General features: G+C 50.7%; 1 protein-coding gene across 1 annotated transcript in view; it reads right to left on the bottom strand.

The window, feature by feature from the left end:
* Positions 1–444: 444 nt before the first annotated feature.
* USH1C (USH1 protein network component harmonin) overlaps positions 445–26,623 on the bottom strand; it is a 46,456-nt gene continuing 20,277 nt past the window's right edge. Inside the window, 15 exon segments of the mRNA XM_039851489.1 lie at positions 445–912; positions 3,199–3,254; positions 4,636–4,742; positions 7,279–7,378; positions 7,717–7,770; positions 8,254–8,295; positions 10,964–11,014; positions 12,098–12,217; positions 15,574–15,749; positions 15,752–16,037; positions 16,569–16,685; positions 18,004–18,156; positions 23,128–23,201; positions 25,440–25,564; positions 25,941–26,006. Of these exon segments, the coding sequence (XP_039707423.1) occupies positions 900–912; positions 3,199–3,254; positions 4,636–4,742; positions 7,279–7,378; positions 7,717–7,770; positions 8,254–8,295; positions 10,964–11,014; positions 12,098–12,217; positions 15,574–15,749; positions 15,752–16,037; positions 16,569–16,685; positions 18,004–18,156; positions 23,128–23,201; positions 25,440–25,564; positions 25,941–26,006 (1,540 nt within the window). The 3' untranslated portion in view covers positions 445–899.

Here is a 26,623-nt window from a genome sequence, read left to right as displayed (position 1 = left end):
TCCATGAGTTTCTGCTGGGTATAATTTCATGGATGGAGCAGACCCCCTGCACCTCCCTCATATTTTGTCTTGGCGCCCTCTAGAGAAGCAGCTGTGGCTATGCTGTTCTTGAGAGGAGCTGGGGCTCCCCACACCTTGAGGCAACTTTCTGGAGTTCCTGCCTTCAGCTGTACTTTCTAGAATTGAGCCAAGTCCCACCACATGGGCTTCATTTCTTGCTATCTTTCTGCTGAGAAGACACTGAAGCCCAGCTCTGCTGGTCTCCTGCTGCCCCAGCCCCTGCTGCAAGCCGGCCCCTGGCCATTTCATCATGTCCTTTATGTCAGACCCAAATCTCAGCACTGGATTCCATTTCTCATTCTTGAATAGGAGCCAAAATCTTATGGGTTTTTTTTATTTGACAGTCTTGAATCTGCCGCCCAAATCCATACTCACTCCCATAAATTAGAAAAAGAAATCTGCTTATTTTTTAATGACTTCAGAGTAAAGTTGGTGGCAGCAATATTAGCAGAATGACAGCAGGAACAAGAGAGAGATAGAGTGAGAGGCTTAAGAGTCAGGTCCTATTAGATTTCAAGGGAGGAATATCCCGGGGCTGGAAGAGACCAAATTCACAGGGCCAGAAGGAAGACATGAGAGTCTGGATCTCAGAGGCCTTTTTCAGGAGAGCTGGCTGCTCCCTCCCTCCACGCCGGCCTTCAGAGGAATGGCCCGAGGTGTTCCTTGTGCAGTCCTACTTCAGAGCCAATGGGAGTCTAAAATCTCTGGGTGCTGGCTATGGGTTTTCAGGGTGCCTGCAGGCTGGCGTCTCTCAAGGCTGGTTCTAGGCTTTGTATTCAGAAGAGTGAGTCCAGAGCTCAGTGTCTTCTAGGGATGAATCTGGTTTCTCCTTCTGGACTTCAGAAGAAGGTCCTGTGAGGAAGAAGAAACAGACCAGGTGGGTACAGGCTTTGTAGGTGCACACTCAGCTCAGGGCAGGGCCTTACAATAGGGAGGACACCCCAGTGGCACAAAGCCCTGCCAACCTCTAGAGGCCCCTCTTGGTGCAGGCCCCAAGCAGCTACACACCAGCCATAGCCACAGCACACAGAAGGCCAGGGAGAAAGCAGAAGCGACACCTGGGGTGAGGTAGGAGGGGACCAGAAGGCAGAGGGGCTGGGTTCCCTCACAAAGAACACATGACAAGTGACAGAAAACATAGGGTCACTGAGGCCATCCCAGAAGCCATGACATAGCAGGCCAACTGTCTTGGGAGCATGAGGCCCTAATGTTTTGAGAAACTTGTAACAGAAAAGTCAGTAAGTCCAGGCTTGAGCCTGCCGCAGATGTTGCCAAACACCAGTTTCAGAGCCACCTGCAAGCTCTGTTCATGGGCACAGCCCTGTCACAGAGTGGGAAACACATTCCAAAGCTGGGCTCCACAGTGTCCCACAGATAAGAATCCAGAACCAAAGAGAGAGAAGGCACAGAGGACAGTGTGGTCTGAGCAGGGCTCAGGCCATGACAGGTCACAACAGGACATGAACAACCTCAATAGGCCAACGCTGGTTCTTTGGACCAGCCTTAATTTCCTCTTAATTACCCTGGTTCTCCCCAAATATGGGGCCCAGTGGAGCAGGGGTCCCAGAGGGTAGTACACCGAGGGAAGGGGAAATCCAGGCTGTGCTCCCTTTGGGCTCTCCCAGCCCATCATGCATGGTTTGAGGCACCGTCTGTGACCAGAAGAGAATGGTGCTCACTGCTCCATCTTGCTCATCTGGGTGCTGCCTGGGACCTAAGGCAGGTCCTAAAAGCTGTGGTGAGTCAGGATGGCCAGGTCCTAAGCCTGCGACAAACTGGGCTCTGCTTAGCTCTCCTGCGTGGGAGGGCCTTTGAGTCTGACAGAATTCCACTGTGGCCAACAGCAGGCCCATGTGGCACTTCAGGGACGGTGCCTCGTACACTCCACCAGACACCAGTCCAAAGAACCTGCCTACAGCACGGATAGCAGATGGCCACTACACGCAGCGTGGACAGACGGGGCCCTGCAGCCCGCCTGCCTAGTCACCGTGGGGGGCCGCCAGGTTCCAGCTGCAGGAGGAACCCGTGTCTATACACGGGAGCACGGTCTTCAAGCTTTCTGACTGACTGGGGGCTTTCGGCTGCAGAGGAGGGAAGAGAGGAGCTACATACGCAGAGCAGAACAGGAAACACAAAACGGGGCTCGGTTATTCCCAGGCAGAGCTCCACTGGACCTCTCCCTTCGCTTGGCTCCTGCCTAGGCCCTGGGTTCCAAAATTAGTAGCTAGAAGGCCTTGATTTCTCCAAGATATGCACAGAACTCAGCCTCTGCTGGGCAGGGGGAGCAAGCAGGCACAGCCACAACAGGCAAGCACAGGGGTAGGAAGGCAATATGATGAGATGAGGATGGAGGCCAGACACAGTGACAGAGACAGAGAAAGACAGAGAAGCAGGGACTCAGAGCCAGAGGTAGAGAGAAGCAAGCAAAGGAGAGGGCAAGAAAAAAGAGAGAGGGCGATGAAGGGAAGAAGGATGAAAGAGAAAAAGAGAGGCGGATGGGAGAGAGAGATTGCCAGGAAGCATGGGGGACAGGGAGAAAGGGGAAAGAGCAGAAAGATATTGAGATAGAGAGAGTGAGATGGAGAGATGCACAGATACAGAGACAGAAGTGAAACAGATACAGAGAGAGATAGACATACAGGGGATCGCAGAGAAAGGTGGAGTCTGGGCCAGTGGAGATCCCACAGGTGAGGCCAAAGCCTGTGGTCTTGGCAGCTTAGAGACTCAGCAAGAGAGGATGCAGTTACCTATCAGGAAGACCTTCCAGAGAGTCAAAGACACAGAAATTTTTAAACTAGCCGATGATGGTGCGGGGCATAAAGTTCTTAGTGGAGAATCAGAAGTCCCGAGGCTTTGTCCCAACTTCATCGTTTACTTGGTCTGAGACCTTAACCTCTCTGGGCCTCAGTTTTCAATATGTAAAGAAGGATTTGGATGAGACAGTGTTGAAGGCAGGTCTACCAATGCTAGAGGACTTAATCCTAGGCTTTCTAGGAGTTATTACTACTAGAAGCTCTGTGCTTAGGTTATGACTTCAGGCTGGATGTAGGTAACCCAGATGGGCTGGGAGAAGGTAGCCAAGATTCTGGAGGAGGGGAGGCAGAGGAGGTAGTGGGCCAGGCTCCCCCACACACTTACAGCTCATCATCGTACTCCTTGGGGGGACAGACAGCAACAACAAGGTCGATCCAGTCCTGCAGGGAGAAGGTGTGTGACTCTGGGTGCATGCTCAGGGGTCAATGGCATGTCTGCCCTTTACACTCCATTCCCATTCCTGGGCACCCTAGCCCAGGATCAGCTGGCTGGGCCCTTCTTCCCATGGGAAGGTGAGGCCATGTGGGGCTGGAGGACTTCCTGGTGGGGATGGACCTCACTGTGCAGTCTCATGGTCTGGAGAAACTTCCAGTCTCTGAGGCTTCAGAACCATAGAAGCCAGGGTTGCCAGGCCCATGAAAGACGCTAAATTCCCAAATGTTGATCTGTGGATGAGGGCCAGCCAGCAACCTCAGGGTCACTTGGGGAATTTCTTAAACTTCTAGACTCATAGACTTGGCCCCTGGAAATCTGGGGTCGGTCCTGGGAAACAGTATTTTTAACAAGTTCCCTAGTTCATTCTGATGCACAGCCAATTGGGGGAATTTCAGGCATAGCTTTCTGATCCTAACACATAAATCCCCTCAGTGGCATCACTGCCATCCTTGGCTTATCCATCGTTGTCCATCTTGGCTTGGGTGTACCCAATAAAAAGTATGTGAACTATCACTGGGCCCCTCTGCTATGCAATAGCTCCTAATATTGAAGGGAAATCTCTTCCCAGGACCTCCCTCCATCTAATCCAGTCCTTCCCTCAAGAACCACAGAGAATACTTCTGTTCCTTATACTCTAATTCAGCCCTTCAGATAGTCAAAGACAGTCATCATGTTACCCGTAAGTCTTCTCTTCTCCATATCCCTTCATGTGGGTCCCAGTCCCATCTGGTCAGCTTCCTCGGCACTGAACTTAATACCTCAGGCTCGGCTGCCTGCATACAGTTGCACAGGTTGTGCATTGCACAACATGAGTGGGTACCATTCACGCTGTACTTGGTAGGAGGACACCCCCTCGGATTGTGCAGTGCACAGCCCGGGAGACTTTATGTGGTGGCTGTGACCTAGGTGGATATCTAATGAGCACAGAGCAGACTACCATCAGCCCCTCCTCCGTTCAGGGCCCTCCACTTTGGTTAACGCTTTCCAATAGCCCCAAGAACTCTCTTGATTCTTGATCAGTGTACACTTAGAGAAGACCTTCAGTGTTTTCTTCGGGTGGATTGTCACACCTGATCTTCTGGAGTCTATATTTGTGTCACTTGCGTTTTGGATTCAAGATCAGGATTTGACACTTATTTTTCTGAACCCCATTTTGTCAGATTGAGACCACTGACTGGATGGGGTATGTGGGTGTCACCCAAGAGTTGCCTGGATCCTGGATACCCACCCTGGGATGGGGCACCCCGACTGTAAGGCCTGGCTGCAGAGGCCAGGGTCTGAGGCAGGCAGGCAAGGGAGGGAGGCAGGGAGGGGGTTCCCTCTTACCCCCTGATTCCAGGCCTTCTGCAGGGCGGCCTCAGCCTCAGCCAGGGTGTAGTCCGTCACAATCTTGCCATTGATCGCCATGACCTCATCCCCTTTCACAATGCCACCTGCAGGAAGATGAGGCTGATTGGCCAACTGGGCTATATGTGACATGTGCCTAGCCCAGGGCTTGGTAAAGGGGGTCACGGTAAGGTTGCAGAATGAGCCTGAGCCCTGGATTCTGAAAGCTTACCTGGGCTCAGGAAGCATGAGGGGAAATAATCTACCAGGTTACTCAAAGGGCACTTCCTTCCCTCACTCCGATCAGTAGGGTAGGGACACCAGTGATGAAGAATCTTTGCTACTCCAGCTTTTCTGTGGATTTCTGCTATTGCAGAGGGAGGTAGATCTGCATTCCCAGTGAGGTTACTGGAAACACGAGCTAGTTCTATGAGCCATCTCTCTCTGTGCTCCGGCCCTGCTGGTCTGCTTCAGGTCCCTGAGCAGGCTGATCACTCTCTTGCCTCAGAGTCTTCACAGGCTGTCCTACCTGGAACACTTGTCCCCTCTCTCTTTCTTCTCTTCTAGGTCTGAGATGAAATGTCTCCTCTTCAGAGAGGACTTTTCTGACCCTCGCTCACTCTAAAGTAGATCTTTTTCCTTTTATTCTCTCATAGTTTCCTGGTCTTTTTCTGCATAGCGTTTTTCATGATTCGTAATTATATATCTATTTTTTGACTAAAGGTCTCTTCTCTGTCAGTTCCGTGAGAGTAGAAATTATCTTTTTGGCTCAATGCTATATCCCCAGCACTTAACATAATACCTAGCACAAAACAGGAATTCAATAGATATTTTTTGAATAAATGAATGATGTTGGAGGTGTTCCTGGATAACAGGTGATCTAATAAATTAGGGAAAAGTTGACTTATAAGTTAAATAGTTACTGATTACAGGACTTCTCAGAACATTGAATATGCTAATATGTATGTGGCTCTCTAAGAAGTAGAGAAATTGCGAATGGTTTCCTACATATCTTCAACTTCAGAATCTTTTATTTATTTATTTTTTTTAGGAATTTCTCCCAGTCCTGGTGTCCATAGAATACTTCCTGGGTTTGTTGAAATGGATCACCTAGAAGAAGCTTTATGGGCCTAAAGGCCCATGGAAAATGTGGTGTATGTTTCTGCAGATGGTGGCTTTGGTGGCTTTTTACACATGTACTCCTGGAGAAACTTTCACCAGCTGCTTCTATGTCCAAAGGAGTGTGGGACCAAACCGTAGAGAGCAGTTTCCTCTGGATAGTGGGCCCGAGGAGAGGTGACTTTTACTTTTTCATTTTGTGCAAGCCCACGATGAAGCTTCGGGGCAATAAGGCAGTGGTTGGGCTGGGGCTTTGTAAGCGGGGTCGGTGGGTGGGTCAGAAAAAGTCAGACATTCATCCTAGTCCTCTTTACCTGCTAGACATAGCAGATGGGTGGCCTCCCCAGGCCAAGCATCAGCCCTACCCTCAGTTGGCCCAGAAAGAGGACAGAGGAGGTGGGTGTGGGAGAAGTGGGCAGCAGTGGCTATGGCAGCTGCCTAGCTGAGTAGGGCTCCCTCCTATAGCTGAAATAGAGGTCTAGAGTGTGGCAGTGAGGGGCCTGAGGTCACCAAGGCCATGGGTGGCAGAGCTGGACTTGCCTTACTACCCCACAGAAGTCTGTCTGCCAGCAACCAGGTGACTTTCCCATCACTCCACCTCTAGCCTCAGGCCCTCCCCCACTCTCTATTCTACCATCTTGGGCTAGTGGAAGAGCTTGATTCCAGCCTAGCACTGTCCAGAAGGGATCTGTTCACAGGATTCCCTGTTCTGGCCTGGAAAAGTGAGGGGCCTGGAACGCCTTGTCTGAGGGCACCTATGCTTCCACAGAGGACTTGGGAGTACCGGAAAGCCTCCTGGACTTAGAAGAAGAAATCACTAGTATTGGAGTTTCAGACACTGTCTGACAGATGAATGGGTCGATAGTTTGAGGCAAGACTCTGTGCCTGGGGTCCTCAAAGTCTTCACTCATCTACAGAAGGTGTTTTTGTTGATAAGCGATAAAGGCAAAGCAAGAAGACCATGCCACACGATGGACACAGAGTGTGAGGCATGTACCGTGTCCCTCTGGGATGGCCCCAGGCAGAGGTGGCACATCTGCTGGGCAGTATAGCAAAATGACCAAACTGCTTGGGTTCAGGTCCTGCGTCCACTGCTTACTGGCCGTGGGTCCTTGACCAAGTACTTTAACCTTTCTGTGCCTCAGTTTCCTAAGCTGTAAAATGAGGTGGGTTAGGGGCTCCTCAGAATTCCCACAGCTTCCCTCCACCCCTTAGACCTTTTTCAGCCCTTAGCAGGCCACATTTCTATTGTCAGCAACTAACAATTCTGAGCACATTTCACCATAGGATGGGGAGCCCTTGGAGGGCAGGGTGATAATCTGGTTTGGCTGTGTACCCACAGCTCCTGCCACCATCATATGCACACAGGCAACATGTGGGACTGGCTGGATGGATGGACAGATCCAGGTAGGGGGCATTCTTGAGCAACTGTCAACCCCCTCCAAGTGGGCAGCTGTTCTCTCTGGAGAGACCTATATACCCATTGTATCATCCTCACATTGGGGTATGGTTGTCCCCACTCACCATGCCGCTCAGCGGCTCCCCCCTCATAAACAGCTGAGACGACCACCTTGCCGATTGGGGAGTCCACGCCACCTTCCAGGGCCAGGTCTAAGGATCCCTCCTGGTTAGAGAAAAACAGGCCTTAGGGAGCCAAGCAGACAGCAGCCTGTGGGCACCTAGACACCAAGGAGCCTCTTGACAGGGCCACAGAGAGGACAGGAGAAGCCGTGGGGCCAATGGCAGTGCCATAGGGAGAAAATGAGGCACATATGCCAAGTGGGGCCTGGGCATGGGGTCCCACGACAAGATGGGGCACCCTCAGGGGGAGAGAGAGGCATAGTGGGGATCTGAGGGGTCACCCAGGAGTCATCATGAGAGTAAGAGAAGCAGGGGACCGAGATGGGAGGGGGCGGGGGCAGAGAAGGGTGGTGGCTACCTGACCTCCATGTGCCCAGGTACCTTCTTAATGCGCAGGAGCCGGATATCCTTCCCTATGATTTGCTCTGGGGTGAACTAGAGGGAAAAGACAGTGGGGGAGCTTTGAGTCCACCCAAAGGATGGGAGTGGGGCAGGGTTGGAGGGGAATCCAGGCACCTGTGGAACACTGAGCCCCACAGGACATGAATGAGGGGACCTTTCCTAGCCCCACGCCCATCAGTCTTCAACTGTGGTTTCCAGGCCCCATGTGGGACACATGGACACACACCTAGAGGTGGCCACGCAAACCCCAGATCCATTCTTCCTGGGAATATTGTGAGAGTGGTGAGAACATGTCTTGTAAACACACAACACAGTGCCTGGCGTGTAGTTAGTGCTCGGTAAGTGTAACTGTTGTCAGGAAAATGCAGTTGGGCCTCCTTTGGGCTCCTCATGTGCCCAGTCTCATTCCTGGAACACCCGCACCCAGGGCCCTGAATGCACCACCACCAACCACAATGTACTCCCATCCCCCCCATTCCTGGGGTTACTCCCTGGGGAAGGAGAATTCTCTCTCACCATGGAATAGGGGTCAAATCCTTCCTCATATTTCCGGAAATCCTGGAAACAAAAAAAGGTGTTAGGGCGACAGAGCGGAGGCCCTTGAGGGTCACTGCAGGGAACAAGGGTAGGGCAGAGGAAGATCAGAGTAAATGGGTCAGAGCGAAGGGAGAGAGTAGGGGCAGGCAGATGTGGACTAGCGGGGAGATGAAGGGAGGAGGCTGGCAGCCCTGACAGCCAGAGTAGCCCTGCTGTAGCAGGAAGCTATGGGAAGCATTAGAAGGACTTCGGTCCTGGACTCTGCACTGTTCCAGCATGGTGGGTGTCTGTGGCTGGCAGGGGCACCGGCTTATACCTAAGTGGTCTGGGCAGGCAGTGTCAGCGTTGCCGAAGGTCTCATTGCCCGCAGGCCTTTCCTCCGTTCCTCCAAGTGCCCTGCAAGGCCAGGTCCAGGCTCTGGTGCGTGAAGCCCAGTTTTTCTCCACCCAGTGCTCTGACTCCAAAGAAGGACCAACGCTGCTCGAGGGGCTGCTCTCTCTGGGGAATCCAGCCACAAGATGATGGGAAGCAGAGCAAAGGCATAAAGCACTAAGAGGAAAAGCAGGGGGCCTGTACTTGTCTGTGCCCAGCACTGTTTCTAATGTAATGCTTAACTGGAAAGCAAGAGGCTTCCCAGAGCCTTAGCCAGGGGAGGAGGAAAGACACACAGCTCAGGGGACCTGGTTTGGTAGGGGCTGTGGGAACAACATCCCCAAGAAACAGAGACAAGGTGGTGAGAAGGAAGAAGGGGCAGAGCCAGAACACATCGCCTTCCCAGGTGTCACACAGAGAGAGCTGGGGCCCAGGATGCACAGGCTGAGGGGCCAGGTACACCAGCCCAAGAGCAGCAAAGCCTCGTTAGTCTTCATGAGAGGTGGGAGCGAAGGAAAGGCCCTACTGGATTGAGTAGAGCAGCCTCCAGCACACAGTTCCCTAGGCCACACCAAATGTCCCCAGGGCCTGTGGTCAGCATCATAGGGAAGTCACAGCCCCCTCTACGCCCAGCATGCAGCAACCAAGCTCTGGGCACGAGACAAGGGCCAAATATCAGCAGATGGATTCTTGGGCATCTGCTTGTCCTCCCTCCTCACTCATCTTCATCGCCCAGGCTCAACCCCAAAGAGCCTTGGTGGGCATCAGAGTAACCCACCCCCAGGTTAGTCTGAGTATTAGAGAAGCAGAGGAGAGGTTGCAGCAAATCCATAGGTAAGAGGGGTTATTAAGCAGGATCTAGAGTCCATGCTCTTTTTACTGAAGATCCTGCCTGTTTTCTTCTGAAAAAACTGGGCAGTGCTTGCTATGGGCCTCCTCTTCTCCTCCCCACTGAGAATCCACTCTCAGGGATGGGCCAGATGACAAGTACTTGTGTCTTGTGTAAATTCAGATCAGACACCTATAAGCCACCTATAAGCTGGTCAGCCCTTGAAGGGAGAGCCCCACCCTTCATCCAACAGTTGGAGAAAGTGAGGCCCAGAGAGGCGACATTCATGCTCGAGGTCACCCACTCAGTGGGCAGTGGAGCAAGGGTTTGACTCTCAGTCTGGGCCTTTGGATTTCTCATCTGCCTGCCTCTCCCGCTTCGAGACCTGTTTGTGCTCTAAACAACAAGGCCCTTAAATGTCTATTTTATAATTGCGGTGCTTTGGGAAGCAGGATAGCGGGGTATCCAGGAGCCCGACCTCCTGGATTAAAATCTGGGGTCTGATACTAGCTGTGGCATCGTGGGTGTGTTTCCTAATCCCTCTGCCTTAGTTTCTCATCTACAAAATGAGATGATAATAGCACTTAATTTCTAGGTCGTTGTAAAAGTTTAATAAGTTAATATATATAAAGCATTTAAAAACAGTGCTTGACACAGAACATCTTCTAAGTGTTGGCTGGTGGCTGTCACTGCTCAGTCCTAGATGGGGCGGGGCAGCCTCCTTTTCAGACACCCATGTCTTATTATATAGCAGATATCTCTCCTTTTCTCCCTGACTGTAGTCAAATCAACCTGTTGTCGAATTGGGGGTTATCAGTGAGAAGGTTGGCTGCAAGATCTCCCTCCATCTGGGGGTCCCCTTCATTGGTAGTGAGATGGTTAATCCAATGGCTGCCTCTGTGGATGTAAGCTCCAGGGGGTAGGGAGGATAAGTGGCTGCCTGCCTGACACCACTCATGGACCAGTAAGGACTTCTGCAGCCCTGTGCACAGGAGGGCTCCAGGCAGATAAAGGACCTGGGCCACCATTCCTCCCTGATGCTGGTTTGGTTCCAGGTGGGGTTGGGTGAAGCTGTGCTCTGCCTTGAGGGGACAAGACAGGGGAAAGGGCAGGGAGGCTCCTCAGCCAGCCCCTTCTTCTCTTCTAGGGCTGGGGCAAGAGCTCATCTTGGCCTCTGCGACCCGCTAAGGATTCCCTTTGCCTTGTTCCTCTTTGAACAAACAGCAGCAAAAGAGCCAAGCCCCCAGGGACTCTGATGCTTTCTCAGCTTGGGCATGGGGTCCAACAAGCCCAGGGCCCCCACCTGATATGAGACCTTCCCCATACCCTGGCTGTGGCAATGGGAACACAGCTCTGGCCTGAGGCTCCCAGCAGATGGTGCTTGGGGTCACCTCAGAACCAACCAGCACCCCCAGAGAGAGAGAGTCAGAATGGGAGGCACAGTGGGTGGCAGGGAGGACCACAGAAACACGACGGGTATCGTTTTACTTGTCTGAATGCTGTCTGATAAACCACCATCCTCTTCAACATCTCCTGTGGCTGCCAGAAAAAAAAAAATAGTTCCATGCTGGATGTTACCAGTAGGTCTCATCTGCCCCCTGGTGCCAGACCCTGGGCCTGCCAGCCTGGGGCTGCCCTGACAACATCCTTCTGCAAACAGACACAGCCTGATTTAGTTACAGCTCACTCCACATCCTCAGACACAGCAGCTACTCAGTTCTAGTCAAGCAGACACCACCCCTTGTCATCAGCCAGAGAATGTGATGCGGATACATCAGGTTGTCACAGGAGCATGAACTTTGCTCTTTGGGGAGCTGATGGGCCAGCTAAAGCTCAAAATAAGCATCTGAGCTTCCCTGTCCTGACATTTGGATAGGGTTTCCTTGAAAGGAGAATAAGAATTCTGGCATGACTCTTCTCATTATGGGCGGGGGGCTAGTCAGTGACCAGTGCCACTGGAACAGGGTGCACATACATCCCAGCTCGCTCAGCTGCAGGAGACTGAGGGTGGGCAGACCCTCCCCACTCCCGCAGGACCACGCCTCACAGTCCCAGTCCCAGTGAGGAGTGAGAACTGAAGTGGAGAAAGGGAGTGGATTGGCTCTGGCCAGTTCCCCATCCACGCCACCGCCATGGCAGGCCTTAGAGGCAGAGGCCAGGGCAACTGGAATCACCGTAGGTTTTGGCAAGATGGCAATGCAGGGTAAGAGTTTGGGCTTTGGAGTCTGAAAGACTCCGGAGTAAATGGTAAGTCCTGGCTCTTCTTTGGGAAACCAACTTAACTTCGCTAAGTCTTGGTTTCCTCGAATGTGAGGCAGGGATAACAGGTACCATCTCACTGGACTGTTGTGAGGATTAAATGAACCTGACACATGGCAGGCTCATAAGGCTGAGCTGTTATTTTTGATTGCTTTTAGATGGAGCTCCAGCCTGTTTGGTTAAGTGGGGAAAAGGAATTTCACTGGTTGTGTCAACCACTTCTCTCCTGGCCAATGAGAAGGTTAGGAGATGGCACCTGATGTGAGTTTGTACCCCATCTCACTCCCCCTAGAGTAAAACCCAGGGGAGACAGCCCGGGTCTGCTCCTCCAGAGATGCCCTGGAGGGGACCTGAGGGGCTTACCAGGACCTCGGATTTCACAGCTGGCCTGTAGATAAAGTTGGACTCCTGGTGGACCATGACAGGCTTGGAGATGGTAGACACGCCAGGGCCTCGTGGAGGCTGTGAGCTTGGGCAAAATGTCTACAGGGGTTAGTTCAAGAGAGACCCATGTGAGGTCATGACAGTGGTGGCCCAGGTCAACCACGGCACTCCCACACCCATGCAAATTCACACCATGCACATGCTGAGCCAGCCTGCTCCATTCACCACGTCAGAGGACCTAGGGGTGTGATCCGCAGCAGAGAGGTGAGAAATCCATTGGCCACAGTGTGCCCTGAGGTCGCAGAAACTACTGGCTGTCTCTAAGGAATCGGGGACTTGAGCCAGAGTCTGACTAGGGGGGGCGCCAGCAGCCACTGTCACTCAAAAGATAGGCTTTCAAGGCTTTCTCTCAGTAGTGGATGCCATCCAGCCTCCTCTCTTGCTAAGAGTTCTCTCTTCTGGCCACAGTTCTGGTCTCCAGACTGCACACAAAGCACCTGCTGTTCCTGGTGGGTGGGCACAGAGCCTCTGGAGGCTTGGGGTGAGGACCAGTAAGAGAGGCATCAGGAGAGCTGGTACACTGTCTGCTTTGCTCTAACTCACTTGATTATTTTGGGTGAGGCAAATCAAATTGGGTCACAACCCTGCCCCAGACCCTTGATGGGTCTCCCACTGACTACTGAGCTCCTTGGCTTGACTCTAATGTCCTTCATGAGCTTCTCTACCTTCCTTTACAGACTCATCCCTCACTCCTTCTTACCCTCCTGACACTCCCTAACTTTAGCCTCCAAAATGCCAGGCTTTCCAAGACCTTAAGATTTTTGCACATGCTCTTTCCTCCTGATTTACCTGCTCAGGTCTTAGCTGGGGCATCACTGCTTTCAGGAAGCATTCCTCGAGCCTTTCCTCTCCACGCCCACCACTCATCACAGCACCTGTGTTCCCCCATCTCCCTCTGGTAGTGTGGCACTTTCCTGATTACTTATCTGTCTTCTCACCAGACTGTCTTGGCAGGGACTGCGATGCCCATTTCGTGGTGGTGCTCCAGTGCCCAGCACGGTGTCTGGCATATAGTAGGTACTCATTAAACATGTTGCATGAATAAATGAATGGCTCAGTAGTATGGCAGGCACACAGGACAGTACCTGGGGGGCTTCGAAAGCCTTCCCCTAGGAGGTACTGATGTGGCAGGCACACATGCCAAGCTGACACAGGTGTTCGTTACCACCACCTGAGACCTGTTGGTGGCTGGGCTGGCAGTGCAGATGTGTGATCACCACACTTTCTGCTGCAGCACTGATGACAACTCGCCAGGAGCATTCAAAGAGGTGGAGGTTGGGCAGGGTCAGTGGTGCCAGGGCCAAAGTGCTGACGCAGGCAGGATGAAACTAACAAAACAGCAGCCCCCATGCCCCACTTCTTTGAGTCAGGAACAGCCCTGGCTTTAATGTTGCTTAAGACACTAATGGTCCAGTTCTTCAAAAGCTCTTTGTATTGAGGGAGCTTTGAACCTTCCCTTTGCTCTCAAAGGGAACTTCCTGATTCCTGGAGGAATCCAAGAAAGTTGCATCCTGGTTTGAACTTTGACTCTGACTCAAAAGTTTGCATAGGATACCTCCGATCTCACGTTTATAGCTTCACCCACATTTTCTTGTAGCCCGATTTGTCACTGATTGTAGTTAATGTCTATTGAGCACCTGCCATGTGCCTTTCATGCTCCTTAGTATTAACTTAGAATGAGTTCATGTGTTTACTCATTTGATTCTCATAATAGGTAGGTGCCATTAGCATCCCTATTTTATGGATGAGGATACCCAGGCTCAGATAGATGAAGTAACACATGCCCAAAGTCATCTAGCTAGTGGCTGAGTCAGGATTCAAATTCAGTCAGTCCCTCTTTTGCATCTTTATGTTCTCTGCACCTGCGACGCCCTTCCTCTCATCCTTCATGTATCACCATCCTTCAAGGCTCAGCCCTAAAAGCCCTCTACTCTACAGAGGTGCCTTCAACCTCCCATTAGAGGGAGTCCCTCCCACAACACCTTGCCTGTGCTGATTTTATAGCTGAATCCTGTCTGGTCAGCTGCTCATCCTTCAGATGGCAAAGTCTTAGAGATCACAGGTGGACCAATCTCCTCTGTGTCATTTTCAGCACTGCTCCCCTTCCCTCTTTACACAGAGAAGCATAAGCTAGGTGCTCAATCAGTGATTTTTAAATCAAATGTGTTGAGGAAAAGCCGCTGCCCGTCTTGGTGAGGGCACTCACAATAAGCATGTGGCCCTCTGTGCCAGGCTAACTCAACCCTTGGCTGGGTTCTCGGGAGAGACACCCTTGGAACAGATAGACTTCTGTCTGTCAGAGCTGCAGGGCTCAGGACTCCACCGTGCCCTAGGAGTGCCCTGCTGGGAGCCGCAGCCTTGTCTACATCTGGTACTTTCTTCACTCTCACATTCCTTCCCCCAAGATCTACTGAATGCTCTGAGATGCTCATTTTGCTCTTCATGCAAGAACTCAAATCCACGCAGGGGAGGTTAATAAAAACTGCTGATTAGGAACTAGTGCCTATCTTCCCCCATAACCCCCACCCTCAGCCGTTGCCACAGCCAGGGTTTGGGGAAGGTCTCGTGTGGTGCCTGGCTCCACAGCTGCTTGAGCAGAGGAATATTTTGTTTTTCCTTCCATGGAATCTTAGCTCCATGTCTTCTTTGGGGATTGCCTCTTCCAATGTAGTCTTTGGATTAAGAACAATTAATGAGAAATATGTCTTTTTGAGAAAGGTCACTGTTCTGCCTCCTGACATCCAAGGAAAAAACGTCTAGTCTTTCAACAGTAAATTTGGAGATTTCTAGGAATTCTCTATCTTCATCTTTTCTGTAGCTGGAAGTTGGCCAGACATTTCTGGGTATTATACTTCAAGCCAATATAGCTGGCTAGTGCCATAGAAAATGACACCACAATATCCTAATACTGCACTGGACAGTGTTATTATTTCATTTACGGAGCCTAATACTGCTCCCCTGCTCTCTCCTTTTTTTCCCACGTTAAACTAGGAATTAATTTTCCACATATAAGGATATCCGGGCTAATATCAAGAAATGACAAGCTGTGACATGGAGCTCTGGTTATTCCACACAGCCTTGCAAGCACTACCTTGAACGTTACCAGCCCATACGAACCAAGAGGAAGAGAGGACAACGAACATTGATATGATACATTGCTGCTCAGCCCAAGTCTCACGGGCATTTCACCACACAATATAGCACTTCAAACTCAGCAGAAACCATACGCATGCAGAATGTCCACAACATGCAGGTTGGGAAGCTCATTCCTGGAAAATGGGATGGGGCGATGTTTCTACCCATCTCCACTCACAGGAGCAGTGGAGGATGTGGGAAACAGCAGCCCTGCCCACTCTTCCTGATTCCCAGTGTAGCATGCGGAGTAAGGGTGGTACCTTTGGGGTGGGGGGGAAGCTCCGTTCAGGGACAGGAGAGTTGGCGGGCTTCCCGCTGTGGTTCTTTGCCTCCCAGTCCTCTGTTGAATTGCCTGTATCCCCAGCGCGGAAGGGGTGGTTGCCCAGTGCCTCTTCCAGTGCCGAGGGCAGTGGGCGGGTAGGAGTGAGGTCTTGAGTGGAATAGATGGTGGGGGAGGGATGGGAATGGGGGTGAGTGCGTGGTGCACCCAGGAGGATGAGGCACCCACACGGCCTGAATGGAACAGGGTGGGAGGCTTTGGGAGGTGGGGTTAGGAGGGTGGAGGTGGGGCATGCAGGCAAGCAAGAGGAGTCTTAGGGGTGAACATATCCAAAGGGATGTCATCCAGGTCAGTGGTGTGGAGGTGCAGCCCGCCTGCGAAGCGTCTCAGGGGTGGGGCCAGGGGAGACACAGAAGGTGGGGGAGGCGGGGGCACCGTGGTCATCTGGGGGAAGGGAGTTGTAAGGAAGTTCTGTAATCATCTGACTAGCGATCCACTTCACAATATATCTGGTATGATGCTCTTTAAACCTATTTCTCTTACTGCTGGAGACCTACCACCCTCAAACCAGAGCCATGAGGGCGTCACTTCTCTGCCACCTGAGCTCGTACCAGACAACCAGTGGAAAATGCCCAAGTGCAAGAGCATTCCATATTATGCCATATGTGGGTGACAAATAAGGTGAAGATATAATTTGTCATCTAAATTGGAACACATTTGACAGTGAAAAGGGGACTCTTAGTGATTGCACCAGCATAATTGGCCTAACTGAGACCACCTTGGACGAGCTGGGTCTTGGTGGTTACTCTGGAAATAAGCCCAGGAAGACAGATATGTTCCCCTTCCTCAAGAGAGGAAGGGGGCATGAGTTGGTAGGGGTAGCCATGAACAGTGGCCTTCCTGCCTCCCATTGTCACCAGGGCGGATCATTCTGAAGGCAGCAAGAGGGTCCATGTGGAAAAAAATGGCTGTTACCTCTGAAATCTCATTGTCAGCAGAGGAAATCTGCTCCAGGCGCGTCTGACAGAGCCTTTCCACCCAATACTGAATCTTTTCCGATTCCTCAAGGTCTTCCCGCTCTGTCTCGGACACCTGGGACCCAAGACCAGTGCAGAAAGGAGAGAACAAGGGCACACCTGAGTCACACATGGGTGGCACACCTGAATCAGTAGCACGAAAGCACGTCTTTAAAACCCTCAGAATACTATTGGGTGTGTCAACTGTCTAGAAAAAGATCCGAACTTGTTCAACCTGGGCCCAGAGGAGCTGACAGGCAGGAGAGGGTGTTGAGATATTGGGTTGACTAACACCACTTGTAGGCAAAACCAAAGAAGGAGCCCCTGCACTGTGTGGGATTAGCTGGAATCCAGGATCCTCACAAACCCTAGGCTCTTACGATTCTCCAAGAATAGTTCTTTCGTAGGCTCCCAGCACATTCTAAGAGTTTAACTTTACACTTCTTTCCTGGCTTGGGGCTGCCTTGTCCTCAGAAGCACAAATTCTATTTCATTCATTTCGTAGCTAACTTGTTCCTAATGCCAGACCTAATGCACTTCACATTTTCCAGGACTTCTCTGGTTTCATAATCTAATCAGCTTTGCATTCTGATTCATGGAAGCATTAAAGAGAAGCAGAACCAATAATAGCTCCACCAGCTAGGGAGTTAAGGTTACCCAGCTCACCGAGGAAGTAGGAATTACTCATGCTGGAAGACTGCTTTTGGCATGCCTTGAAGGAGACAGCCTTAGGTACATTCCCATGTTGAAGAGGTCTAGCCTCAGACACACTCTACGCTTATGGGAGCAGCCTCCACCTCATAGCCTGATTAATTGGGGGATGGCCTCAGACACCCTGCCTGTACAATGGGGTTAGCTTCAGACCCACTCTCAGAGCCAAGGCAGGTTGGGGAGTCCTGGTCTTGGACTTATAACCTGGGCAAGGGGGCACAACCAACTCAGATCTAATGACAGGTGGGTGAAAGGCTAACTTCCTATCTACAATCTGGGTGGAGGGATTAGCCTCAGACTCACAGCCACGCCTAGGGTGGAGAGGCATCTGCCTTAAGCTCACACTCTGGTCAGGTGGTGGTGGTGGCGACAGGCTCAAACTTCTAGCCAGGCATGTGGAGGGCTAACCTAAGTCCTACAATCTGGGAAGAGAGGCTAGCCTCAGACCCATACCTGAGCAAGGAGGCCAGGCTCAATCCCAAACATACACCTAAACTGGAATCTAATCTGAGATGACCCTGGACAGGTGGGATGGTCTCACTCGCTGAGGAGGGGGCAGGGCTCACTCTATCCTTGGACTCCATGTGGAGAGAATAACTCTAGCTGGTTCCCTGGGAGAGTGGAAGGGAACAACCAAACCGTGTCTCAGGGGTGCTCGCCTGGCCTGAGCGCAGGACACCTACCTCCTGGGCCAGCCGGTTGATCTTCAGTTGCTTTTCCTTTTCCAGCATCTCCTCTTTCTCTTTGTAAAGCTTTTGCTCAAACTCTAGTTCCTTTTTATTCTTTCTCAACTCCTGAAGGCTGTCATACTTGGCTTTCTTCTTATCCTTTCCTTTCTGGGTCGATGTGGCATTGTTTACATGACGAGGATTACAAGGCAGTGTTGATACTAGCACAGCACCGCAAACAGGGCATTTGGTCCTCACACGACACCAGGCAGCCACCCCATGTTGAGCCTCTCCCCCAGCTCTGCTCATCTGCGCTAGGCACTGGACTTCAAGTGTGGGACAGGCAGGCCACTGCTACCCATTGCAGAGTGCAACACCCATTCCCTTTGCCAGCCAGAAGAACTATTCATTTACTAGCTGTGCAATCTTGGCTAAGTTTCTTAACCTCTCTGGGCCCAATTCATCTCCTCTCCAAAATGGAAGAAATACCTGGCCCATAGGCTTGCCATCCAGAACCAATGAAATAACATCTATAAAAGAGCTTTATAAATATTGAAGTACTGAATAAATAAAAAGGCATTGCATTTATTTCCTAGTATCTGGGTACATGCTTTCTCTATTATTTGGAGAGAAAGGTGTTTCATGTTCGAATACCACAGATGCATCCTGGAAGAGTCTACAGAAAATCTGGGAGAGCTGGCAACCCTCATTTGTAGACATCCTCTGTCCTGAGCTAGAGGAGGTAGGAACCAGCTTTGACCTGGGAATACAGAGCCAGTGACATCAGATTTTGTCCTGATGCTTAAGCTCCAGATTATTTCATCCTGGAGAATCCACCATTCCCTCGGAACTGGGCCTCTGAAATGAGTATTAGCCAGAAACTATAAGACTAGGAATTGGGGTTGTGGGGAGAGAAGAGCCTAACTGCTTTTCCCTGGCTGTTAGGGTTCAAGAGGACTTGGGGAGGGGGGTGAAGGGCAAAAAGACTCCTTACTTTTCCTGTTGGAAGTGGACCCACAAAGCCTGCTTTCCTGGCTGCTTCTTCCAAGGGGTTGCAGGGAAACCAAGGAGTAAGGAAGAGGATTAACATGTATGGATTGCCTATGTGCCGAGGAAACTCCATCGATTACCTCACATGTAGGTATTATCCCAACTCTCTTGATGAAGGAGCCAAGGATCAGAAAGGTGAAGTCTCTCGCCCAATGTCAAACATCTAGTATGTAGCAGTGCCAGGATTTGGACCTGAGCCTTCCAGGTCCCACAAATTTTCTACTGTGTTCAAATGAGGAGCAATGGGAGCATGGCAGGAGAGAGCGTCAGCCCCATCACACACAGCATGGAGGACAGAGATAGCACTCTGGAGAGGGAGTAGTATTGAGTCAACATTCTGGAGAATTCCTGGGGGAAGAAAGTTCACTGAGCTCACTTTCATCCCTGATAAGCCTACCTGGGTCCTGCTCTCAGAATCTCTGAATCAGCCCAGCATCCAAGGCCAGATGTGAAGAATTGAGTTTCCCAGCAATGGACTTTGTCCACAGCTGAAGAGGTCATTATGAACCTATGACTGAGTCATCTTGCCTTCCCTCCTAAAGACAACCCCTACCTCCTTGCATAAGTTATATGCTTTGGAGATGCCCCCCACCCCATCCCCGCTGCCTCATTTTAGGGATGGCAGACCCACCCTAGACCAGTCTGTGAGCCACTTGGGAAAATGGTTATAATTGCTTCAGAGTCCTGCTTGGTTCCTGCCTACCCTGTTCACTACTAGACACTTGGCTCAGTTGAGAGATGAATCCCTGCCATCATGTTCTAGATTCAGATGGCAATTCTTCAAAAGGAGCTAGAAACATTCTGCCTGATGGCAGCTTGCTAGAATAAGGCCACAGCCTCTTACAGGGACCACCATGATAGGAATGACTGTTCTGTTGGTTTTAAAAAAACCACCAGTGCTAAGATTTTAGAGCCAGGGCTCCTGGGTGGGCCAGGCAGATGAGACAGCTTCTGTCCCATCTCCAAGAAAGCAGCACCTGCTTACTGATACAGAGGGCGAGTTGTCCCCTAGCATTGTCTACTGAACTCATACCAGCCCACTCCATATGGGTGCTTAGTTGCACGTGAATCTGCCTCCCTGCCAGATGGTGGATTCCTGAAAGTAGGGCATATTTGTATGATTTACTCAAGCAGTCCTGGTGCAAGGGCTTAGTCAGAAGCATGAATCCTTCAGGCCCTGGCATGGACTTTGCGGGGGCACAGGCCTGGGGGCCTAAGCTCCAGAAGGAATTACTGCCAGGTTAGGAATTGAAGACATTGAGTCTTTAGCTTTTCAAATAAGGGGAGTGTGTTTGCACAGATGGTCATGGTTTTAGACAGCCACTTGCATTACCTGGGCACCAGGTGTTTCAGCTGCTGGAGACACAGCATCTCGTGTGGCTCTACAGAAAATGATGATGGATTTTCAAAGCCCGATGAGGGGCATGATTCTGTTGTCTGTTTAGCTGCCAGCTAAATTCATGGCAAATATTCCTTTTGGTCTAGACTGAGAGGAGAGGTAGATGGGGTGGATGTGTTCTTGCTGCTACCTAGAAGTAATTTTTCTCTTTTGGAAATGAAATGAAAACCGAAATATCAGTTATTTCCAGAATGACTGGAATAATGAACAGGGAAAAACAGGCCTACTTCTTTAGCAATGGCACTTTTCAAGTGACTTGATCTCTTATGGAGAGTGTGCGTAGAGGAGACACATACACAGTTCTCTTACATTTACCTAGTTATTAGTACCTGGAAAGGAATTTACCTATCCACTTTCTTTCATTGGTTTTTCAAGTACAACCCTGTGTGTATGTGTGTGCTGTCCTCTCTAGCTGAGTTCTAGTAGAGACAGTTTATAGGGGAGAATTAGAAATTTAACCCAATAAGGCATCCTAAGCCATAGAGTCAGCCTGGGAAATAAAAAGGACAGTTTTGCGAGACTAATTCCTTTCTGAGACCATGCTGGTGTGGAAAGGAATCCCCTGAACGGCACTGTCCTGGTTTATTCGATGTCATACAAATCATGATCTGTGCTCCCAGGTAAAGATGTTCACCTCTGTCAGGAACAATACTGCTATCTGTTATCTTAACATCTTTGTGTTGGAGGAAGGGGGTAGATGTGTCCGGCACATCAGGTATTCCCAGTTTAGAGGCAGGAGAAGTTACATATCATCAAGTTCACCCCGCTGCAAGTGCTTTGGTTTCTGGAAGACTGACATCTTGCCAGAAAGAGCCAGTGGAATGATATATCTACATTAGTTCACCCAGATTTATGCCGATGCCTGATTCCAAATACCAAGTCATCTTAAATGTCCAATCTATAGATATTAACAGCAGCATGTTCATAATCAAATGCCAAAGTGATTTAAAAAGAAAAAGGATGAGAAAGGTTTATGGGGCCTGGAGATACCATAATAAGATTTAGAGAGAAAATCCAAGGCCCCAGAGACCAGAAAATTGCATTATCCCGGGGACATGCAGAGATATTTCTAGAACAGAACTGTTATTGCTGTGGCTCTCTGTCCCAACCCGAGGGAACAAACCCCTGCCTTGGCAGCCAGTCTGTGTCTGGCATAGTCAGTTTCATAATCTGTGCTGTGAATATCCAACCTGATATTTCATCCCGTCTGACCTCAGCTTCTGGTCTTGGCCTTTGGTTCTACTTGACTGAGAAACGAAGCGGAAGCTTTCTGTCACACCCTTGCCTTTGTGCCCTGTGCCCACCAGGGCTGGTGCTGACCTAGGCAGTGCCTGATGGTGCTTGGGTAGTTCTCACCTCAGGAACAATCCCCCGCCCCCCACCGTGACGCCTCTGTGACAGCACCCTGCCATTTGACGTCAGTCTGACGGAGAGGCTCAGACACAGTTAGCATTCGAGTGAATAGGTTGGGTCACACTGTTGAGAGTTGATAGGACAAGAAATAATGTTTGGAAAAGGCCAAAGCCACAGCAAACACAGAGGCAAAGGGGACAGATGCAATCCTGTCGTACCTTCCGTATGGTTGGGAATTTGCCATCATAACGATAAAACCACCCAAAGGCTGTAACAACACAAAGAATGAAGCGGTGAGACACAGTTTAGCTCAGCCAGAGTGTCCAGGGCAGAGGCCAGGAGCTGGGTTCTCAAGGAACACGTGGCTTTGTGAGGCAAAGGGCAGAATCGGCGGATCCGACAGCAAAACTGCTCCCTCAGTCTGACTCTCCACTTACCTGGCCTCACCTGGATTATAAAGCAGGCCTAAGACTACCCGAGAAAGGCCCCGATTGCCAGGCCCTGGGCAACTGCCTCTCCCTAGGACACTGGCTTCAGAAGTCAGTGCCAGAAAACCAGAGAGAAATCCCCTTGTGAGAGGATGAGTCTGCAAACACAAAGCCCTGTTAAAAAAGAGCAAGGCCCCTCCTGACCAACGTCTGGTCCCTCCATCCAAGAAATGGCTCAAGACAAAAGTGCACCTGGGTCTTTGCCTAGAACTGCTGTCAGAACAAAACAGTTTTGTCTCATAGCACAGGCCATATCTTCCACTTTCAATGTTGAAAGAGAAAGCAATGACAGTGGTCAGCTCTGGGAAGGGCAGCTCAGGCAGCAGCGGGCGGAAGATGAGCCTCCAGAAAAGCATATCCCCATCCAGGCTGGATAACTAGGGCACCAGACCCCTGCCTTTCCTAGGCAATAGCGTGATGCTTTCTGGGCCAGCGGTGATGGTTTAAATAGTTACCCACCCTTGACCAGCCTGGGTTCTAGAATAAGATCTTGAAAGCCTCCTGCTGGACCAAGCACTATCCCCTAGTTGCTGGATCTTGGCAAGACCTGGGGAGTCCTGGAAGAAGCCAGCGCAGCAGATGAAGGACTTAGCCTTGGGCAGTACTTAAATATGTGAACCAGTGGTTCAGCCGTACCGATGCGCACTAGTTGACATTTCAGCCCGGCCATGAGTCCTATTCTCAAGGTTCTGTGTGCAGTGCTTGGACCAAGCTGGGGCTTGGAGAGATTCCAGTGGTTCCCACCATGGTGGCTGGCCCCTCAGAGATGGGTGTCTACAGGGCCGGCAGAAGAGAGTGAGCAGGGCAAGCAGAGCAGCAAGGCCAGGGAGTGAAGCGGGGGCCGCAAACCTGCTCTCCCTGTTCCTCTGTGCCTCTGTCCAGGTCGTCAGCAGGCTCAAGCTCGGGCTCCACTCCCTGATCATCTACTTGGGAAAAGAGGAAGGTGGTGAACAAGAGAGAGTGAGGCGACCAAGAGGCTAGAGCTGCTTCCCAGGAGCCTGGGGACCTATACCCAGCTTCCTCTATGAGCTGTGAGGTCAGGGGCAGGAACAGGGCTCAGGAGCCCAGAGCAAAGCTTTCCTGCTCTGGGACGATGCATGCTGAGCTTTCAACCTCGGTAGCTTCAGTTCCTCTATCTGTAAAATGGGCTGACAACAGGGCCTCTGATCTGACAGCAGAGTGAGAGCCTTTTGCAGGGCATTTGGCTGAAACTTGGGAGGTATGGCACAGAGGATGGGAATATCTGAGTATTACATATGTTGGGTGCCAAAGGCCCACCCCTCACAAGCACGGAGATCTGAGTCAGGTATAACCTGTCAGCTAACTGGGCCCCAGAGTTGAAGCCTGGTCAGAGAGGACCTGACTTCGGCTTGATACTAATGAGCCCACCTGGCTGAGACCATTCCAGCCTCCCAGGAAAAGGGAGAAATGCAGGAATTGAGTTGGCTCAGAAGTCTTCCAGCATTTCCTAACTTATCACCGAGTTAGAATTAAATTGCTAGTGCGTGCAGAGATGGATGGAGGCAGCAGCTGCCCCACCTCAGGCTGGCGGACTCCGGTCATCAATCTCATGCTTCACAGCATTCCCTTAGAAAACATTTATATCTTGAACAAAGGGAAAGTTCTCGCTTCTTTTATTCAAGAAGTTTAATATGGTTTAAAAGCGCTAAATAAATAGCTAGCTAGAGAAAGGGTTTTTTGTTTTCTATAGCTTCTGAGAGGGTGTGTTGGCTCTGAAACCAAGATCCAGTTTTGAGGAAGGTACTAAATTGACTAGAATTACTTTCATGAAAAGCAATTAAAATTGATTTCTCTCCTTCTGAAGCTCCTATTTCACACATAAGAGCAAATTAGCTCCCTCTCTAAAACACAGATTATTCACCAGGAATTTAGCTCTGGCCACATCCTCAACTAATACCGAATGTCACGGGGGAGGCTGATGACAGCATGCTTTGTCCTTCCGAGAGGACCCTGAGATGACACTATACCCCGTGGCCAGGAAGGAGCATGCTGGGAGCCGTCTGCCTTGCACCGAGTGGGGATGAGATGGAACCACTCTGAACCTCATTGTTGACCCAAGCTGATGACTCTCTAGGGCTTGGGCATGATTCAAGGTTGGGGCCAGAGCTGTCCAGACTCAATCACAGGATCCCAGATGGCTGCCATGTGGCAGAAATAAAGAACCTTGGTTCCGGGGTGCAGATTTACCCCGTATCTGGAGGTTTCCAGGTCAGTTGAGCACAATTAATGCTCTGTAGAACCTGCCTCATGTCAGGTACAAATCAAAACAGCTGTAAAGCTAGAATAAAGACCCAACCAGGCATCCTGGACTTGTGATTGCCATGGGCCCTAAGCTGTCTTACTACTGGCTCCCCACCACACGCCCACTGAAGAACCTCTGAGCTTGAGCGCCCCCACACCTACTTTAACCTGGTGTTGTGAGCTGCCCCTTGAAGAGGTATCTTGGGAGTTAGAGTTGAGAGCAGGTGGATAAGAGAGCAGTTGATTAGGGTCTGGACTGAAATGGGAGGTGACAACGCAGGACAGATGAAGAAAGGACATGGGAAGGGCAGAAGGAGCTGAAGCCACAGGATGGCTGCAGTGTGATGTCTGGGAGGGGTCTCACAGTCCTCTCCCTGAGTGGTGGAACCAAGCAGGGTCCACATACAGGGATGTAGGTGGTAGGGGCACTTCAGGTAAGTTGTTCTCACCGTCACTCATCGACCTTGGACCACCTCTCTAATGTGAGCCCCTTCCCCTCTTTCCTGCTGTTGTTTTACCCCGGCTCCAATTCAGAACCAGGTAGGAAGAGGACATGACAATCAACAAACTAAGATAATCCCATGAGCGGTTCCACTTTTGCTATAGCTCTCCAATCCCTCTTCAGCAGCCCAAGGACACCTGCCTGAGTTTGTGTCGTGGGGGAGACCCAGGACTAGGAGAGCAAACAGATCCTGCCCACCCTAATGCCATGATGTCATGGCAGACAGACAGCCCCTAGCACATGGCTGCCCTTCCATGAAGGAAATGCAGCTTAGAGAGCCATGGGATCATCACCTGGGGAGGTGATGGTCAGTACAGGGAGACCAGCAGCTCTGTCTGGACTGCTCAGCCCCCCAGCCCCAGAAGGAAGCCCTCTCCTCCCAGCATATGATACATACACTTTGGCTTGTGAAGGGGCACTGGGTGCACCTCAGCAGTGATGGTCTTAGGCGATAGCAGCTGTTCCTTTGAGCCCCAGTCTTCTTCCCACTGCTTCTTAAACCTCTCTTCCTCCTCCACGATCCTGAAATAAGACACCCCCCGCCTTGCCTGTGACTGGAATCAGAACTTTCGCAGGCCCACCTCCTGCCTGTAGGGAACCCCCAAGCAGACTGGGGAGGGGCCACAGGGTTCTAGTTGTGATGAAGACAACAAAGTCCTTGGCACTTATATTCCAAATTAAGTATGAATGCAATTATGTAAGACTATGTTCTAGTTACCCCAATATGGTGAGCTTTACCAGGATTATGGAATGGCTAAAACAAAGGAGGTTCCACTAGGGGACAAGAGGCCAGGTAAATTGGGCCTGGAGGTGGCCTCTGGCTCGCTATACTCCCAAGAGCACACTCATGTCCACACACAGATACGTGTGTGCAGACACATGGAGACGAGGCACTCACTGTTCCATCTCCTTCCGGTATCTCTCATTTTCCTCTGCTGCCTTGTGGGCGATTTCCTTTTTCCTTCTGAAACCAAATGCGGATTGTTATGTTGGAGTCTATGCAAGAGAAGTTAACTCTTCCTTGTGGCTACGTGGCTAATTTTTTGAGAAAAGTTTTAAATACTTCTTTCAGGAAACTTTCCAAGGATGTCTGGACCAGATTTGGATGCTGAGAAAGCAGATCTAGCAAAGTCTGGGCCTTGTGCTCTTGTGTGGTTTTGTCTGGCATCACTGAGCAGAGGTTCTGTGCTGTTGGAGCCGGGAGGCCAGTCAATGTGGGCCACGCTCCATGAATCTACGTCCAAACTCTTTAAGTGAGTGATGATAGGCAGAGTCTGGCCTTAGTGAAGTCCTCCCAGAAGAGGATCCCGGACCCCAGGGGCAAAGCTGGGGCTGCTAACCAAAGCCAGGACTGTGGGCAGAGGTACCAGCAAGGCTAGTTCTAGGCTAATTCTGTGATGGGAGAGATGGGAAGATCCTGTCCGCCATCCTTTTCCAAATTCTCATGAAGGTCTTAGAATGTATCTGGATTTGAATTTTGATAGTAGTTTTTTGATTTATGAATTGCTCACCACATTTATTCTCAGTCCATCATCTCAACTACCCCACACGAGGGCAGGGGGCTTATCACCATAGATGGGG

The sequence above is a fragment of the Pteropus medius genome, unplaced genomic scaffold (assembly GCF_902729225.1).
Source record: "Pteropus medius unplaced genomic scaffold, Ma_sr-lr_union100, whole genome shotgun sequence".
In the NCBI taxonomy this organism is placed as follows: Eukaryota; Metazoa; Chordata; class Mammalia; order Chiroptera; family Pteropodidae; genus Pteropus; species Pteropus medius.
This window is presented reverse-complemented; position numbering and strand designations above follow the sequence as displayed.